Source organism: Centrocercus urophasianus, unplaced genomic scaffold (assembly GCF_019232065.1).
Source record: "Centrocercus urophasianus isolate 14NV4802_14NV808 unplaced genomic scaffold, USGS_Curo_1.0 seq_31, whole genome shotgun sequence".
NCBI lineage: Eukaryota > Metazoa > Chordata > Aves > Galliformes > Phasianidae > Centrocercus > Centrocercus urophasianus.
The window spans coordinates 7,766,356-7,786,939 of NW_024884878.1; the positions used below are offsets into that span (position 1 = coordinate 7,766,356).

The window sequence follows — 20,584 nt, forward strand, 5'->3', positions numbered from 1 at the left end:
TTTTACTACTAGGCAATAGATTACATTAGTCTCCCCTATGAGCCTGTTTAGCTTGTAATGATAATTGGCAAATGATCTCCCAGTCCTTACTTAAACACAAGGGGTTTTTTTTTCTTCCTATCTTCTCCTCCAGTCCTTCTGATCTGGAGTAGAGGACGGCTGGTTTGAAAAAGTGGCATGATGCTGGGTTAGCTGCTCATTGGTGTTAAACTAGCACACCTTGCACCTGCTTTTTGCTACTACAGCTTAGTACGAACCAAATAATTTCAATATAATTTCCCAGTGTTAACTCCAGAACTGAGGCTGCAGGACATACACAAGGTTATCAAGTATCGCATGTACCAGGGTTTACACTAACAAGAACTAAAACAGTGACCAACTACTCTGTTATGTTGTCGTTCAGAGCTAGGATTTCTCATTCCTACAGATTCACTTTTGATTTTTTATTTTTATAAAGCTATATGATCCCACTTGGTGAAAAACAAACCAGTAATCACAGAGTAAGTGGCAGAAGCAAGCTTCAGGACTGCTGCAAAGTTACATCATCTGAGCTTGTCAAGAAAGTTGCTAGGTAAATTACTGTAATTTACTCAAATGAGCCATAAAGCAATATGCTAAAAGCTTAACCTGCACTTAATTCCCACCTGGAAGCCTTCACAGATATTCTGCTTCTAATCCTTATTTATGAACTAGTACTTCAATTCCATACCACAGGAGACAAAATATTTTTAATGACAATACTGTTCTTTGATTTATGCTGTAATATAAGAAAATAAAAACAGGGCACACAAATAGAAGAAAAGACCAACAAGACTATCTATAATTTTGTAGTTGGTAAAGGACAGGGAGAGGAAATAAAGAAAGAGAATACTGAAGAAATTTGGTCTGTGCATCTTAAAGAAAATAGAAAGAAAAAGTACTGCCAATCACAAGAACAAAGTAATGCTTAACCTAAAGCATTCTCCTGTGTTCTTCTACCAGAAAACTTCAGAGTAATTCAATTCTTAACTAACAACTTTTTGTGCATCTTCCTGAGGATTAACAGCTTCTAACTGGTGCTCAGTTCTGGGTAAATTCTTACTGAATTTCTATTTGCTTTATAAATGACACTTTTTTTTTTTTAAATAAAAAAACAAAAAAAAACTTAGGGAGTCTTTGGATTCAGTAACTATCTGGATATGCCTAAAAATAACTTTGTCAAAAACTAAAAATAAAATAAAATATACCGCTTACTCCTTCTATTGAACTTAACCTAGGTTGAATATTGTGGGGAGTGTGTGACTCACTAAAGGACTCTGAAGCCACCCAGAGAACCTTGACAGATTTGAGAAATGGGCTGACAAGAATCTCAAGAAGTTCAATGAGGAGAACAGCAGAGCTCTGCACTTGGAAAGGCACAAGGGCATGCTGGAGACCACACAGCTGGAAAGCACCTTGGTAGAAAAGGACTTGGAAGTCCTGGTAAATATTAAGCTGAATATGATTAAGCAACGTGAACTTGTCACTGAGAAGACTAATGCCATACTGGGCTGAACTAGGGAAATCACTGCCAGCAGGCCAGGAGAAGTGATTTTTCCCTTCTACTCAGCATCGGCTAGGCAGCACCCTTGAGTATCTTGTGCAGTTCTGTGCGTCTCAGTACAAGAAAAACTGCAAGGAATCCAATGATGGGCTCCTGAGATGATCAAGGGATTGAAGGACTTCTTGAAGGACTGTACAGCACAAGACTGCAAAAAGTCTCTTTTCGATAGGCTGTATGGTGTTCTAATTGTATCTGTTACAGTAGTATGAACTAATGCTCTGAAAGATTAAGACAAATCTTCCTACAGCTTATTCAGCCTAGCAATATAAAGAAACCCTCTGTTCTTCACAATCATACCAAAGATTGCACAGCTACAAATACAAACTAGCAAATAAATCTAACAACAAATCCTTCAAACAAGGATCGTAGAGGCAAAAAAAAAAAAAAAAAAAAAAAAAATCACTAAGCTTAAGATGTACCTAAATACACTCCAAGGAAAGGATCAGCACAGGAAACCACATCACATTAGGCTACAGGGCTACTATCTACTGAACTACTCAGCTTCTAAATGAGTACACAAAGGCAGTATTTTTATATTTCAGAATGGACAAACAGCTATGAAAACAAATATTAGTTACTAATAAGGTATTGAAGAAGAGCCCTATCAACATAATGCATGAGTAATGGAGAATATAAAGTTTATGGAACACCAGATAAAAGTGTTTTTTCTTTGGATCAGAGAAAGAACATAAGCATGAAGATAATGGTTATGTCAAACAACTCAGATAATCATTTGAAGAAGTCTGGAATATTTTGTTTTATCAGTGTGCAGCCTGCAATACACTTCATACACCCAGTGCAATTACCATTAAATCTGTAACTCCTGTCACAAATACTCAGACATGACAAAAAAATGAAAAGCCATGACTGAGAGGAAATTCCTTCAATGTATTTCATAACTGTTGGTGTAAATTCTGCCAATTGTTCAAAGAAACCAATATGCTAGACATTTTGTATCATCAAAGAAATACTGTACGAAGCAGAGCAAGTTACACCTATGCTAACAGAACATGCCAAGAGAAAATTATAGTTACCCTGCAGTAAGCATTTAGTACAATTTCTACCTGTTGCTGGATTGATGCTGGCAGCAATATGGAAGTGACAGAGTGCATTTGCATGAGGAAGAATGTTCCTGTGAACTTCATGAGGATCTTGCTGATGTGGAGAGTATCCAGTATGTGCAACAACAGCACCTGACCTCCTCCTTCCTCGTCGAAAGTGCCTCAGGTTTAACTGCATGAAAAATAAGGAGTCATTTTTAATTCCTTTCAAAAAGAAAAAGCAGATTTTGTCTGTAAGTGATTTTCTAGCCCAGTAGCTGCCCCTAGTCACATAACAGTCAGCTCCAGTGCTACAGAGGGAAGCCGCTGCTGCTAGAGCTGAGCTGTAAGCGACACTGGTTATGCCTCTGGCAGGACAAATTAAAGAAGGAGAAAAACTGCTGCACAACAGCAGCTAGGAGAGAGGAGTAACAACACGTATAGAAGAAGCTCTGCAGGCACCAAAGGAAATGCAGGAAGAAGGCAGGAGATGCTGCAGGCAGGGAGAAGATGCTCTTCAAGACAGCTCAGGACTCCCCTTGCTGGAGCAGGCTGTGTCCCTGCAAGCAGTTCTCAACCTGCAGTCACTGAAGAGCCCCCAGTACAGCAGTGGATATAGTATGAAGGAGACCACAGCCCATGGAGAGCCCCTGTAGAAGCAGGACTCAGACTGTGGATGAAGTCTGTGGAGATGTAGTCCATAGCAAAGAGCCTTCAAGGAGTAATTGCAATTGTGTGTACGTGTTTATTCTCCAAGTTCACTTTTGCTTCTTACCTCTAATGCATTTTGCATTCGTTCCTTACTTGAAGTATTTCTCTTGAAACTATTTGTGAAGTTCACTGCTTCAGTCCAACTGTTATACCCTCCATCATATAGCAGGCTATCACTTGGTAACAAAGTCTCTGCCCAGAGACGACAAACATTATCCTTACAGCAAGTCAGGAGTACGTTGCAGACAGCACCACTGAAACGAAAGAAAATTTAAGGTGTGAACAAGTCACTCACAATCAACACAGCATGAAACCAAAATAACAGTACCAAACAGTTTCTACTATCAGTTTTCAAAATCATACAAGGTAGCTTAAATGTTAAGGAAAGAAAAACCTAAAAGGACATTACATAACTATATATTCAAAGCACAGAAACCAATGTAGAACCAGGACAACTGCCAATTTACAAATTTCTCTCAATGAATATTCTTCTGAATACAATGCATCACATAAGTATCCAAAAATTCCAGTTAACTTAAAATGAACACTGCAAAAAGCTACACAAGCCACATTTCCAGCTCACATCAGTTTACAGTTTAGTTTTAGCTAAGATTCAAAAATGACATGGATCATCTTGTCTTGCAAGTGCCTTACTATGGCTTCCAGGAAGTATCTGTTGCATGATCATCCCAGGTACAGAGGTGAGGCTCACCAAACGGTAGTTCCCCAAGTCTTTTCTTCCTTTCCTAACTAAATGGGAGAGATGTCTGCCTTTCTCCAGTCAGCAGGGACTTCCCTACTTGAAAAGTGGTGGGTTTCAGATGAATGGCTTGGTGACCACATCAACCAGTTCCCTCATCACACTGGGATTCATGTCCTCTGGTCCTATAGACTTATGCACATTCAGCTTCATAAGAAAGGCCCTGATTTGCTTCATCCTTACAGCACGAGGATTTTGCTCACCCAATCCCTGCTTAGAGGTTTAGGCACCTGAGAAGCATGAGAAGTCTGCCAGTGAAGACTGAGGCAGAGAACTTGCTAAATAATGGTAATGGCTTTACAAAATATCTTCAATTTAAAGATTGGTATACAAAAGACTGTATAAACTTGGCAACACACAGACATATGCAGAATTCAAAATCTACTGACAGGAATAACAGTTATAGAAAAATACGTTTTAAGATTACAAAATTGCTGATATTATTTCAGCTTGAGAAAGCATTTTAGACAATGCAAAAAAAAAAAAAAAAAGCTGTAAAGAGTGGCTTTTTCTTGCAAGTGATTACTCTATATCTAGTCTTACATCTAAGATAATCAGGAACTCAGTTTCATTCTCCACAGTCCCTTCCCACCCATATACTTACTATTCTCTCAAGAAGCTCAGTATGAAGCAATCATTTAAATGTAAACAATACACAAGGCTGTCAAACTCCACTATAAATCAAAGTGTACAAATTTTACAACCTGTGTGACTGTTATCAACAGTACCTCCGTGAAAACATATGCCAATCTTTAGCTCTCTCCAAAGGAAAAGTCTGTCTAATCTATGAAAGGCGGTGAAAATACATTTCAATACAACTAAGACAACGTGGTAGAACAGTGGATTTAAATGAGGTTTCACAATAAACAAAAGCAGCTTCCTGCACTTCTACAAAACAATTTAGCACATAGTACGGAAAATTTTAAGTTCTCAGAGAATTTTCTTTTTAGTTTTGACTTGGCTTCTTCTGGACAATTTGCAAACCTGGCTTATTAGAACTACTCACCGCGGCATGAATTTGCTTGTCTTCCTCCATGAAAATGAATTTACTGATCGAGGATGGGCCAAATAAACAAATGAAAAATCAACTTCTTGTGCTTGTTTTCCTGGACTCGCTCCCGGTGGTGTTACAGCTGATCGCCAGTTGTCTGTATTGTACCACACTTTCACAAGACAATCGTCCTGGGAGAGGGTGGGGTAAAATAGTACATATTCTGGATAAGAACATGATATATCAGCAGAACTTGATACTTTGAAACTCAATACTTTGGTTTTCAGTTTTTCTTTCAAGTGAAATACTCAAGTCAGCTCAGTAAATAGAACTACAACATCTGATCTGTAGTTGCAGAGATTTCTTTGGTTTGTCTTACCATTAGTAATTCAGATTTCATTCTCTTCCTCATTAGCTATCAGTGTTTGGCTACAAATCTATACAAAATCGTACTGTTATTCAAAGTACAATGTACTTTGGCAAGAGAATTTGTCAGCTTTGTATTGCTTTGAGCACTGTGACACTTCAGCCAGGTTGCCCACTTATCTTAAAAACATCACGGTCCCCATTAAGCTTGTACACAAGCATTTTGCTGTTTTTAAATTATTCCACAATCTCTACTAGGATATTTAGTTGACAGCATAAACTTAGTGCCTACTTGTATTTGTTAACCTGTGCAAAAACTGCTCAGATTGTTTCTTTAAAACAGTACTGAAAACAGCAGGGTTTCTTCACCTCCCCACCATCGGTTTGGACAGCTGCATAAACAGTCTAGACAATTCCAGACATTTCCAATATAGATTTTTTGATCAATGACAGTGCTACACTCCCCTCAATCAAAGACAACAGCATTACGTGGAGCAGCAAACCATTCGCTTACCACTCTTTAACAGGTAGTGCAAACTCTCATAGGATTTGTCACATTTGTTCACTGCATCCTTTACAATAACCTGAATTTTACATGATTAATCTACAAGATTGGCCATGAACAGCAACTGTGATTATGTGGGAATACATATTCCAATATGTTATCCATTTTTAGTCAGTATCAAGCTGTATTTTAAAATATGGCACAGGGAATATTTTATTAAACCCTCCTATTTAGGGAAATTATTCTTCCCCCAGATTCTCCTTTCATTAAAAGTGAAAAGGTAAATACATAGATCACAGAAAATACTCACCAAAATAAAAATTAAAACAAACAAACCAAACAACCAAAATTCATGAAGAAGCTGTTTGGTTAGAAGAAACAAACAAACAAAAAACAGTTGGAAAATGTTTACCTTTCCAGCAGTAGCAAAAAACTCCCCATCTGGTGAGAATTTCATTAAACAAACTTGAGAAGCAGTACTATGAAATAAAGACAATTAAAAACAGCAAGTAAGTTTTATGAAACTTCTTCAGAACTCCAAACAGCTTTTTGCTTTGAATTCACGAAAGTAATTCTATTTTGTATGAAATGTACGTATTGGACTTTGTCAAACAATGTAAAATTTAAGAAAGTTCAGAAGGGAAACTTGAATACAGCGTGTGGTTGCAGTCACACAGGAAAAGAATGGAGCAAACAATGCAACTGATGACAACTACAGCATCTGACATTTCAAATGATCATGATTTGAAAACCATTCCTAATGGATCACACATGCATGTTCTGCCCTAGATACATCCTGTTTTCACTTCATAAACATGTGTATTTCAAATTCATTTCTTCCACTCCACACTATCTTTTAAGTTATCTGGGAGACAAAAAAAAAACACATTTAATTTTTCCTTTATTTTTCTTATTTTCTACGGCATAACTGAAAAACAAACAAACAACAATAATGTACTTAAGAAGTACTTAAAATAGTTGTTATTCACAGTCAAAAAGGTAAAAGATGCCACACTGAAAAAAGAAACAAAACGTGAGCCTACTAACATGGTTCATTTTTCTTCTTTCAATGGAAAATATGTACCAGTGTATTTTACATGTTTTCAAGCACTGAGCTATCACCTATATGACTGGCTCATTTACGGCAAGAAGAACATGCAAGAATTTAATTGTGTGGTGTGAGTACAGTCCATATTTTTAGCTTGAAATTCTTAGACATTTGTAACAATTTTTTAGGCCTAACTTTCAAAAGAGATTGAGTTAGTCACCAGGTTAACAAAAGCATGATGGTGTGCATGTATATTAACAGCAGCAAATCCATTACAAAATCTATGAATCAAAGAAAGGCAATTGACAACTCTGTTTCAGCAACCTGTTCTCACCAGAGCCAATATTGAGACACTTGGAAATGCCTTTTCTAGACACTGAAAATAACTCTGGGAAGGAACAGTACTGCAGAGTCAGTATCCTGAAAAATTCTCATTAAGAAAAAATTACTCTTTATCCAATACAATTACAAATGCTGGAAGATATTCAGACACAAAAGCTGAATGGATAGTGCAAGTTCTTTTTGGGACCTGTTGATTTAAAAAATGCAAAATCCAGCAAAATCTTTCTGCTCCACAAACAAGTTTAGAGGTACGAATTTAAGACTTCTGTAATGTTTGAGATGCACACATGGAACTTGCTATTTTCTGGACACAGGAATAACAGCGTTGCACATTGCTGACTACATCTAACGTACACCCGGATTCTAAAACCATCACTGTGGCATTCTATCTCAAAGTTTGTTTCTCTCATTAGGCTACGAGATGATATCACAAGGGTATATCACTGAATTAACAAAGTCTTGATTTCTTTCCTCTATTTCATGAGGAATAAGTGCAGGTTAAGTCCTTCCAGTCAACCAGTTATGGAGACTTATTTAACAAAACTGACACTACTCCCAAGCAAACAGTACACTCGATATATGAAAAGACTCTGTGGTGGGAGGAATCAAACTTACAAAACTGAAGTACTGAACTAAAACTCTTCTGATTTCTTTTCTGCAAATACACAGACACAGATTATAATGACCAAACTAACACGAACACCCAAAGAACATTCAGAGATGTGGTAAAAACAAATGTGTCCATCTTTTCACAGATGTTTTTAATATCTAAGAATACAGAAAATGCAAAATGTGGGAAGGCATCCGTGGAGGAAAGGAAGGTGCAGCTTATAGGACAGAGAAGGAATTTTATCTAAATTGGTCCTGCAAGTGTAATCTCTTTCAAATAAGCAGCCTTCACCGTATTCACCGTACAAGGAACAAAGCCTGCTGCTGCAGTCACAGTGACAGCCTTTACATGGCATTCTAACAATGCCCAGTAAAACTGAAGAACTGTTAAAGAACACAAACTACCTCAAAAATAGTCACAGCTACACTTGTAGTAATAAAAAAGTGTTATCTACTCAATGCAAAAATGATTCAAGTATCATGTCTGAATAGTGTTTATCAAACAGCAGTATACAGTATCATTTCACTAAACACACCAGCAAGGGAAAAGGAACCGTTTTTCAAACAGTTTCTTACTTGCATTGCCAGATACACCTCCATTCGCCAACATCTGTTCTGTCAGTGCTGTCGTTGTCAGGCAAGTTCTCCAAAGGAACATTGGACCAAAGCTGAAGACAACTGGAACCGGTCAAAAGGCGAGTGCCTAAAGCAAGAAGAAAAAAAGAAAAAATACAGACTGCAGGTACAATGCAAAACAAAATATGCCATATATTAACTTCCACGTTAAAAAAAAAAACAACAAGATGCCAGCAAAGTTATACAATAGTGTGCTCTCATACATTCCACTACATTGAAAGATTGAATCAATCTTGCAAGTCAGCTTTCTATTCTCTTTTCTTATGAGAGACAATAATTTGAGCTGAAAACTTCCAGTGTAATCAGTTTGAAAGACAAGTACCTAGAGCTACTATACATGCTTCTTATTCACATATTGTTTTAGCCCTTATTTGAAACATTATATACTGCTGACAATAGAATAATCAGATAATACCATATGCATATTGTTTCAGCCCTTCTCTAACAAAGAGGGACTCTTTTCATCAACTGCAGATTTCATCTCACTTTGGTGCTCTCTATCATGGTAGGACAAAATTAGTATTTTCCTTGTCTCCAAGGAACAGTGAAATTTCAGTAAGAAATACTAGATAAAGCAAATAATTTAAGTGTTTCTTATAATCTATTCTTACCTGTGGGATCCCATGTTAAATTATGTGCTATACCATCCAGTAAGATTTGAGCATTCTTCTGCCACTGATAATGCAATTGCTGAAACATTAAATATTCACAAAGTTTAGCATGAAAATACTTTCTTTCCCTTGTGCTCTGTAATAAAAATATCATACCTTCACTGCACTATCCAACTTCTGTGAAGAGTGTGCCTAAAGCTAAATTACCACTCACTTGTAACTTACTGAAAAAATTTGAGCTTGAAAAAGTTTTAGTACACATCACCATCATCAGAATCTGAGCTTTTCAAAGGGAAAGTCTGACTTCATGAAAACAAAAAAATCAAAAAGTGAAATGCAATAAATGCACCTAGTATTTTATATCCAGAGTATTCTCGAAGGACTTCAATAAGTTCAGGGTTTCTCCGCCTCCTCACTCTCCTGCCTGAAAATCTGCACATAGTTGACTATTTCTCTTGGAGTTTCATTTGTTTTTTTGGTCATTCTTTCTTTCCCTGGGACAACTGGAAGATTATATTCATAAAATATTTATTTCACAGACAGTTTTAAAGTAATCATCCCACACTTAAAAAATATTGGATCCTTCTATACAAAAGTTAAAGAGAGAACAAACAAATCTGCATATTTCAAGGAAAACATTAAGTAGCACTTGTAGATAATGACCTAAAGAAAGCTTTCATGACACTGGCTTTTTTCTTTCTTTTTTTTTTAATTCTGAATTTTCAATAAATAGATAAGAACGTCAATCTTACTGCAATGTAAGTATGCTGGAAATTCTCGCAGAGAAGTTAACTGCAATAATTATGTAACCACATACTTCAGTAGAAATATTTTATTTACTTGAGAGCAAATCATGAATGGAAGATTCTTCCTCTACTGCTTATAGTTTGCATGGTAACTTCCAAGTTTCAAGGTACATGTGGTGTTAATTGCATAGAAAAAAAAACCACATTAAGTGTGGACTAAACGTCTGAGTGATTGAACAGAAAGTAATACACATAAAAGGTTCATGTGAGCATGAAATCCCACGCTACTTTTATTTCATCCTGCTACTTTCCATTGGTAAAACTATATTTATTGAGTAGGAGGCATTAAGATATATAAAATACCACAGTTTTACAAGTCTATCAGGAACCACATGACTGAACTACCGGTCAGCACAGAAAATACTATACAGTTACATTAAACATTTATTAACAAATGGAGAGACCAAACCCAGGGAGAAGAAAGAATGCTACTTGAGCCACTGTTACGGAGAAGTCCTCATTACCCAACTTCTACTGGACCCAAGTACTTCCAAGCACAATGGTAAATCTTTCCATGTGAAGAGCCTAGCTAAATAAACTGTTCTAAAGCATTACTTGGCAGAAATTAATATCTGGACTGCCAACTCCCCACGTCACTATCAATCAATACTCAGCCATGCTATCAAGAAAATATTGGTTTTATTCACTACCCTAGGCAAACAAAGGTGTTAATAGGCTTTTTGAAAATTTGAACAGGAATGTGCAGTTCCATAAATCGTGGTTAAAATACCAATTGTAAAACACATCAGCACAGAATGGCTACAGAAAGTGGTTCAAAATGGAACTCCTACAATAATGGACATGTTCTTTGGAGTGCAGTGGCATGCCTGTCTTGTTAGATTCTGGAATTTTTACAATACGAATTGTAGACTTAGATATATGTAACATGAAGTATTATAATATAACCTGTTTTTACTAGAATTATCTCAAATAACATGCCTCTGCTCTCCTGCTACCATTTTCACTTCCCACAGACCACTGCATCTCACAGTTTAGACAACAATAGCAACTTCACCTTTAAAGCAAACCAGATAAATGAGCCAAGCTTTACAACTAAGTAAATGAAATTAAGGAGTGATGAATTACTTACGTTATGATGTCTGCTGCTCTGCTTCAAGAGACTAACTGGCTCAAAGATACAAACCACATTTCCATACGAAGCTGCAATCTAAAGCAAATTGCATATACATAAACACATACATAAAAAACAAGCTGCAAAACAAACAAGATTAAAATATGGAATTCTGTTTCTAACTTTAAGCTAATATTTCTCCACCCTTTAGGTAACAGAAAAAAAAATTAATAAGATTATGAAGCAATTGTTGACAACAATGTAAGTACAACCTTTTAGTTACATACTAGTCCTAATAAACTAGTTGGCAGCACAGGCTTTTTGTACTTGCCTTTTTTTTTTTTTTAAAGCAGATTTATGAGGGATCCTCTGAAAGTAATGACTTCTGCTTGATTATACTGGCCTAAAATATCTAAAGTAGATGATGGTCACATGGCAACAGAGGGGCAGGCTGACAAATGGTGTTTGACATAGAACTGCATATGAAGCAAAAGTGTAGAACCGAGTTCCTCCAGGTGGAAAAAAACGCACCCGTTCACATTCTTTGATCCTTGCTGAACATTTAAGGAGACCAAACAGTGGATGTGGCAAAGTGAAATGGCGTGTGATGCATTTCAGGAGTAGTGACATCAAATTGAAAGACAAGCAATATTTTGGACAGCCACGAACACAGCTGTCACACGACAAAACAAAGAGCACTGCAATCAGTTCATTGGTGAACCAGTAAATGGTGATGGCTACGTTGATAAATAATGTTTTGTAGCTAAGAATTTGACCTATCAAGCAGCACTACTGTGCTCTTTGTATCTGTTGCAGTATCCACGGGAATAAAAAAAAAATCAGAAGCATTACTTTTGGAGCAACCTACCCATTATCAATATGCTTCTCATAGTTAACATAACGAGTTACCATGTTCACAGTCTAAAAAACAGAGACACCATCAGTTCAGAGTGTGTTCAAAATAGACCTCCCCAGCACTTTGATGTGCTACATAACAAAGTGTTAATTTGGAAAATTCAAGGTACAAAACTTGAACATCCTATGCAAAGAACATGAAATCAGAATAGTTACTAAATACTAATATAAAATGCCTCCAAAAAGTTGCAGTACAGGCAGCATTGTTATTTCAAAATCTTATTTTATTGGTAGTATCAGCCATCTCAAATCTGAATTAAGGCAAAACTAGTAGTTAAAACATCTACATAAAGGCAAGTTTAAGTGACTTTGTTACAAGGGACTGATAACAACTATATGTCCTTGTCTCTAAATTAGAGAGATATGGGTTTCCAAGGTAGACTATTTGGTAGGTAAGGAATTGGCTGGAGTGTCCAGAGAACTCTGGTCAGCAGCTCAAGGACAGGCAGAGATCAGTGATGAGTGGTGGTACTCAGGGACTTGTATCAGGATCAGCTGTTTAACACTTTGCCAGAGACAGAGACTGTCGGCAGATTTTCAGATGACACTAAGCTGAGTGGTGCAGTTGATATGACAGAAGGAAGGAATGCTATCGCAAGGGGATCTGGGCATGCTTGAGAAATGGGCCCACATTAACCTAATCAGGTTCAACACGGCCAAGTGTAATGTCCTGCATGGTGGGATCTAGGAAATCCCAAATATTAGTGAATGGATGGGAAACAGCTCTGCAGATAAGGATGTGGGGATTTTGGTGGATGAAAAGCTGGATGTGAGCTGGCAGACAACATCTGTGTCCCAAAAATCAAACTGATCCTAGGCAGCAAGAAAAGAGCAGTGGTCAGCAGTGCAAGGCAGGTGATTGTCCCCCTCTGCTCTGCCCTCATGAGGTTTCACCTGCAATGGGCTAGGGCCCCCAGCATATGAAAGATGTGGAGCTGTTGAAACAGGTTCACAGAGCACTATGGAGATGATCAGAGGGCTGGAGCATCTTTCCTACAGTGAATGGCTGAAGCAACTGGGCTTCAGTCTGCAGAAAGGAAGGCTCCAGGGACACCTCACCAAAGCCTTTCAATACTCAGAGGCAGCGTGTAAAAAAGATGGTGTGTGTTTTTGTTGTTGTGTTGTTTTTTAAACGAGGAAGTACATGTACCAATGGAACAAGGATGATGGTTTTAAACTAAAAGAGAGTAGATTTAGATTAAACATAAGGAATACAATTTTCATTAAGAGGGCTGTGAAACTTTGGAACAAGTTGCTCAGAGAGGCTATGGTTGTCCCATCCCTGGAAGTGTTCAAGGCCAGGCTGGACGTGCCTTTAAGCATGCTGTATGTATAGTGTCTATAGTGGCAGGGGCTTAGAACCAGATAATCCTTACAGCTCCCTTAGAAACCAAACCATCCTACAATGCTAACAGAAAGGCCTCACGCTAAAATCCTTAAAAGACAACGTCATTGGAAATTAAGACAGATTTACAGAAATTACAAGTTTGCAGAGATAATGCTGAAAATGGGCACCTAGAATTTGCAGGTAACGCTTGATGTTACAAAGAATAAGACCTGCAGTTTTGATATCATGTAATAGTTTCTCCTTTCTGTGAGATTCTGTCTCATGAAATTCACTCTTTATTAAGGCAACATTAAATGTAGGCAGGGTCACTTCGTAAACATTTTGATTTCATTTTTTGATTTTTCCCAGAGAGGTGGTTGAGTCACCATCCCTGGAGGTGTCTAAAATCCATTCGGATGTGGTGCTCAGGGACATGATTTAGCAGAGGATTGTTAGACTTAGGGTAGTATGGTTGTGGTTGGACTCGATCTTTAAGATTTTTTCCAACTTGAGCGATTCCATGGCTCTATTCTAACACCAGCCATAGAAATTTAAACAAGAAACTAAACCAATGTGCCCAAGTTGTTAATATTTTTAAGCTAAAACTGTAGATCCAGTTTCAAAAGAAGCCCTCTGTGTTAAAGAGAACACAGCTAAATACATTTTTATGTAGGCTAGTATCAGCCTGACCCATAAATGCCAACAATAATTTCATCAGTTACAAAATGCAAAAATAAACCTTTCCTTATACCTAAGATTAATATCTGCCTTCTCAAAATCAAGTACCTCACTTTTTTATTCCAGTAATTTCATTCAAAATCTCAACATATATTCTATACCAAGATCATATTGATAAGATTTTTTTTTCCTACTTTTTTCCAAATGTGGATACATCTTCTGTCTATTTTTGTACCACTGGCTTTTAGGACAAACATTAGCACACCAAATGTTACCCCTGGAAGTTTCAAATGATTTGAAGCTACAGCTATCTTCTTGTGCATTGTCAGATATTTACAGAAGTCACACTGCATTATTTTTTTTCATGTTTTAATTAAAGTTTTTGTCTTAATTCTCTTATTAATTAGGAAAGAGACTCTTAGCTGACATTGTGTGAAAGAGGAACACTCACTCAAAATAAATTGTTCATTACCATTATTCTGCTGTATGTAACCAAAGGAAAAAAGTGGCCTGAAATTACACTGTCTTCTTTATAAACGCCATTTTCATGCAAATCATGGTAGAGGAATGCATAATCTGCTGGGGAAATTAGAAATTCTCATACATTCCTCCCTCCCAATCTCAATCTTAGACAATGAAAACTGAAGTTTATCTCCAAAAATAGAGTAGGAAAAAAGATGGCAGTGACAATAATCTACCCAACTCTTCAAAGCCAAAGAAGGGATTGATGAAACATCAACTACTAAGCTGTTGCTCCTTCAAAGTAGCTTCACAAAGCTATCCAGTAAATTAGAATTAGATTCAGAGGGCAAAAACAGAGGAAAATTTGAACTCATTACTTTCATAACCTGCTAACAAACCTTTTACAAACTAACTCTGTTGTTTAGATTTGGCCAGAACTGATGTCAAATAGTCAAAACAGTGCTCCAAAACTGCAGAGAAATATTTACATTTTGTATTTTTATATATATGCTATTTGCATATGTATTTCATCCTCTGTTAACAGACATCCACTGAGCTCAAACATATATATATATTTTTCCACAGTGGAGAAACACACCATTCTTTATAGCTGAAAACTACCACAGATGGAGAGAAGAACATTTCCACACTTTCATTGACGTTCCCACACTACCCTTTCAAGAATTCATCACTCAAATATTATTAGGTAGGAATAGAGAGCAGCTATGGATCACCTAGGTGGTCGTTCACAGACTTCACGTGTAAACACAAAGCAGCTTTCATGCAGAGATCTCCCCTCAGGATGGACACCAGAATCTAACCAAAGCTGCCAGCAACTTAAAAGCTACATGTGCAAAACACTAATGCTACCACCTTACTACAGCTTAAAGGAATCAATTAAAAAAAAAATATATATATATATATATATCTTATATGTTTGTATGAGCCATTATGTATCCACATTTCCAGCTCTACTGGTAAATAGATTAACCACACTGTGACATCCCAATAGACAGAACTACTTGGTTCATTGTTTTTTATCATAACAGAACAATTAAGAAAGACATCCCTGAGAAGAATTTGAAACCTCACATTTTTGAACCAGTTTACATGCTTGAGAAACAGAAAAGATGAGAACTCAAAAAAGGAAAATTATGTCCATAAACAATTTTAAGCCTTTATTAATTACTTGAAAGGTATATTACTCTTCCATGATATGGAAATTATTTTTGTGGAAGAACTCATCTGCTGCCAGTCACTGACATGTCAAAGCACGGCAATGACTAACCTGAGCAGCATGAACCCAGAGTGAATAAACTGCTTTTGCTCCCACCATATGATCTTTCCTTTACGCATCTTCCTGTACAGCCCCGTCTTATCTTCTACAGTCTCGTAACTATGCTTGTTATTTCTTATTTGCTATATAGTCTTACCGAAAACAAACAGATGAAACAATCAGCCATTTTTACCTTCATTGTAGTAGATATACCTTAACTTGAAAGCATCCATACTTTGAGCAAGTTCTCACCATAGACACATCCATGTCCGAATGCGGCCCAGCCCAACCCACACTGCAGCCCACCCCCTGCAATCATGGTAGCAGCTCTTTCCTGCTGAGCAGCTTGGCCCAGCCCGTCACACACCCATCACTCAACAACAACCAACAAACCATGAAACCAGGACACAGGAAGGGCATAGTACAGAGCTAACTCAAGTTATGGTAAATATTTTTTTACATTCTGATACGTTGCCTAAGCACGGTTCTGTGAAGAGTGAAAAATACACTCTCTTGCTTCTCATTCTGATAAAGGAATTTGAGATTTCAAGATGGCTGAAAAAATTATACATTTTTGGGTATATTTGTAAATGCATTTTCAGTCAATGTAAGTACATTACATGCAAATTTTCACTTAATGTATGGAGTTGAAATTGGATATTCAGTTCAAAACTTTTATGATGTTTCCTTATTAGACTTTTGTAGCACCTTTAGCAGAGAAAATTATTCCTTGTTTTGCAGTCATGCTTTATCCATGTTATTACTTTCTGGCAGTAAGTACATAAGCAAACAACCATTTTCAAGGATGAAATTGAAAATCTCTGATGAATGCCTTGGGAACTTACTAAGAATTAAACCACTTCCATCAAAACAGACTAAGTTTTTACTTCTAATTATTAACTATGTTATATGTTTTATACGTGGCCCAAGACAATTCATCTTCAGTCAGTGGGGCCACGCAAGTCTGAAGGTTGGACACCCATGACTGAACATGACATTCCAAGAATATTATTAGAAGCACCACATACCTTTCCCTGTTGCACTGAACAGTCCACACATCCCACTTGAATGTTTCCATGTTTTGCACCTGGGATTATCTGTAATCTTTCAAAGTCAGTCCCTAATACAACGATATCGCATCCTGATGCGTATGCCTAAAAGCAAAACAAAAAACAAATCAAAACAAACATAAACAACAAAAAACTCACAAAATTGCATAATCTCAGAATTAAATGTGATTAAATATGATGCCATATCAGTGAAATGGCATCACCTGTGTATTTTATCTATGTAGAACCCCACAGACAGTTACAAAGATCAAATGGATGTCTACAATTTCAATCAAGCAACAGAAGATGTTTAGAAGTCCACCACAACACACGCGTTACAAAAAAAAAGTTCAAGACAGAAGAGACAAAACGGAGTTACGAAAAAATCTATGAGAAATTAAAAAACCACAAAGAACAATCAAAGTAATATGCTTCCTAGATTGAAGGCAGAGAAATCTAAAACTAACTTTCTGAAAAAGGGGAATGGAAGCAGGAAGACAAGATGGTATGAAGCATTCAGCAAAATTTAAAATTCCAAAGGAATAGAAAAATGAAGCTTAGTTCTAGAAAAGTTTCAGACTCATTGAGCTTCATGATACATTCCATGGATTCATTTTAAACTCATATTGTCACTGAGTCATTTGATGTATCTAACATTTTATAGTGGCAGCCGATGATTACTGCAATGTCCAAATCAAATAATTCTTCCTACCTTTAGGCAAGTTACATTAGAAGCTAGGCACATATTAAAACAGAATGAATAATTAAACATCTGAGAAAACATAAAATACAGCTGTCAAGTACTGAACTCCAGCAACAAAGAATGCACAAATAACAAAAGCATAAGAGCCAGGAAGCTACTAGCAAAATTACGAGCACCAACAAGAGGCACGTTAAAAGAGAGACAGAGATCGATTGTGAAAGCAAATTACTGGTCAAAAAGATTCAAAAGCAAAACAAAGAATTGCAGATGGAAATCTGCAGAACACTGACATTAAAGATCATCCCTTACAATCAGCCCCACTAGCTCTAGTACATACAGTGAAAAGTCTCTTGATTTGAAAAAAGAAAGCAGAAAAATTAAACATTCTACTTGGAAATTCAAAACACGATCGTCATGCTTTCAGGTGCTTCAGGTTGAAGAGCACTTTTGGCCAAACCTACACTAGAATATCTCACCATTGCATATACAAAACAAACAAAGAAAAAAATATTTCAGTGTAAAGCTAATTTGTCTGACAGTATGTTCAAGGATGTTTCACAAAAACAACTTACTCGGTAAAATGATCATTATCCTCCACCAGCATTCATTTTTCCAACCTGCTGACCACCAAATCAGACTTAAAATGACTTGATAGGTGAAAGTACTGTCTAAAATACTTCTTCAGGCTAAATACATACATTAATTTCTGATCATTTATTAATGGTCATACACATTTTCTGTACTGTCTCTTCCTCAGCTGCAAGGAGTTTCAAATGCCATAGTTCCTCCAGTCAAAACAGGATCATTTATTACAAATGCATATACCAACTGCAGATTCTGATTTAAAACTCATTTCAAAAGGACTTAATACTGTTTTCTGTAAAAATTTTGAAGTGATTATTTTCACATCACGACAACACGTTAAACTTTCAATCGATTCCTCAAAGAACATTTCTTTCTGATGTCTCACTTGTTGACTCATTAATTAAATTCACAGCCTACTAGGCAAAGGTCATCTGAAGTACATTATATACATATTTTCCTAAAGGCATTTTGTTGAATTTATTGCTTTGTATGAAGGCAATTTTAAGAAACTACAAGCTTCGCTGAAGAGAGAACACAATTTTATTAGAAAGGCTCTCAGAAGAAATGCCAAATACTGCACAAAGCCCTCCACCTCTTCTGTATGACCTTCTAGGACTCATCAGCACTTGATAGGCTCAATAGAGTCATCCCCAGCTGGCTCTCTCCCTTCCATGCTGACAGGCAAGCCTGAATTTGTGCAGAGATACAGCATTTCCACCAAGGTGAATAAGAAGAAGCATAAATTGTAAAACACACCGCTATTAGCAGTTCTGGAGTCTGTAAACTAAGCATCTTAACCGGATCAAGAGCTCTACCAGTTTTTACATACAAGAAAAAGAAACAATTCTGAGCACATTTGGATTTTGCATTGGGAGAACTCTGAAGTAACTATCAAACACTGGAGTCCCTCAGAACTCACACATATTCAGCAATGTTTCTATCATAAACAAGGACTTAAAATACTCTAAGAACTCAGCCATGCTACTTAAGGATGCACTACACAGCAGCAGACTGAGGGGATAAACAAACAGTGATTTTGCTGGATCCAGTGTTTGCTGGAAATTTTCCCTTTATGAGTATAAATTCTTGACTAAGAGGTATATGCCTATATTTAAGCAACCATATTGTTTTATTGTTGGTGTTCATTTCTTGTTCAATTTCATTTATGCTGCATTTGTTTGTTTGTTTTTTTTGAGTGCCAAATGAGGGACGGTGTTTCTAAAGAAAAGAAGCAGTTGGGAAACTTCATTTCATTCCACTAGTTTCCTGTTCCAACAAATAATTATAAATGCACTCAGGAATCCAAGCTATAGCTGGAGTAAAACAAATGTCTTTCTAGGATCTTCATGCCCTGAAAACAAATAACAACAACAAAAAAGCTACAGCCATTCTATCCTTACATTTTGGTCACTCTCCACATTGCCTGATAAAAAAATATTGCATCTCAGAAAAAAAAAAATCACTTCTGACATGAGTCTATTCAGTCATCTCAGACCAGACTTGGTCACCCCAACTTCCCAATCCCCAGCAGGATGCAGGGCTAGCCCTTAAAACCACTGAGTAGATCTGTCCCCAAAGAAGTAGTAGGACAAAATAAGAAACACAATGCATTTTCAAAGAGCTTTCAAATAAAACTACAGCTAAGTGGGAGGAGGATAAATTAGGACAAGCACATTCAACCTATGGCCTGCACAAGGCCCAGCACAGCTGGCAAATCAACTGCTCTCTGCCACTGCATCAGACATTGAACTGAAAAATCCGATCATGACTCTTTACCAGGCTTATCAGCCCCATTTTAGCAAAAGAAATATCTCTTTCTTCACAGCCACACCTTATGCATATCACCACTTTCTGGACTACTGTTGTGCACAATTGTTTTCAAGGAGGAAGCGCAGTAAAAACAAAACCTCACCCAAAATCTCTGAAGAACACCTTGAGATCTCACTGAGAATTGCAGTGACTTCCACCCAACCAGACTCATGCATTAGTTTCACAAAAATAAAGTCACACATCTCACAAGTTCTATGGCTTTGCTGGCCTCCTTTCCATGTTTTAACAAAAAATATAAAAAACTAAGATGTTTTGTTACTTATAGATAATAACTATAGTATATATATATCTAATATCCAATATATATATATATCCAATATATATCCTATATATATATATATATATTGGATGAAGGCTAAACATAAAGTAACACTTCCTATTTTATTATGTTGACCTCTGACACCAGGGCCACTAAGATAATCAGAGGGCTGGAGCAACTCTCCTATGAGGAAAGGTTGAAGGAACTGGGCTCCTGTTCACTATTAATGAAAACGCACAGTTAATACTGGTATCTGTGTTGAAAAAACAGCATTTTGTAGCTGGGAATTTGCTTTATCAAACAGTGTTGTTGTGCTACTGTTGCAGCTTACACAGAAATAAATAGGAGGTACAACTTTCAGAGCAACCTATATATGTTTAAATATATATATATATATATATATATATATATATATTTAAAC

General features: G+C 36.8%; 1 protein-coding gene across 2 annotated transcripts in view; it reads right to left on the reverse strand.

The window, feature by feature from the left end:
- The window catches only part of DMXL1 (Dmx like 1), a 72,257-nt gene that overhangs the window by 47,741 nt on the left and 3,932 nt on the right, over positions 1-20,584 (reverse strand). For both annotated transcript variants that reach the window (XM_042829401.1, XM_042829402.1), the window contains exons 2-9: positions 16,766-16,891; positions 11,098-11,175; positions 9,202-9,280; positions 8,531-8,657; positions 6,368-6,434; positions 5,100-5,275; positions 3,398-3,587; positions 2,647-2,815 (exon numbers count right to left, since the gene is read on the reverse strand). In XM_042829401.1, coding sequence (XP_042685335.1) covers positions 2,647-2,815; positions 3,398-3,587; positions 5,100-5,275; positions 6,368-6,434; positions 8,531-8,657; positions 9,202-9,280; positions 11,098-11,175; positions 16,766-16,891 — 1,012 coding nt within the window. The remainder of the gene's footprint in view (positions 1-2,646; positions 2,816-3,397; positions 3,588-5,099; positions 5,276-6,367; positions 6,435-8,530; positions 8,658-9,201; positions 9,281-11,097; positions 11,176-16,765; positions 16,892-20,584) is intronic.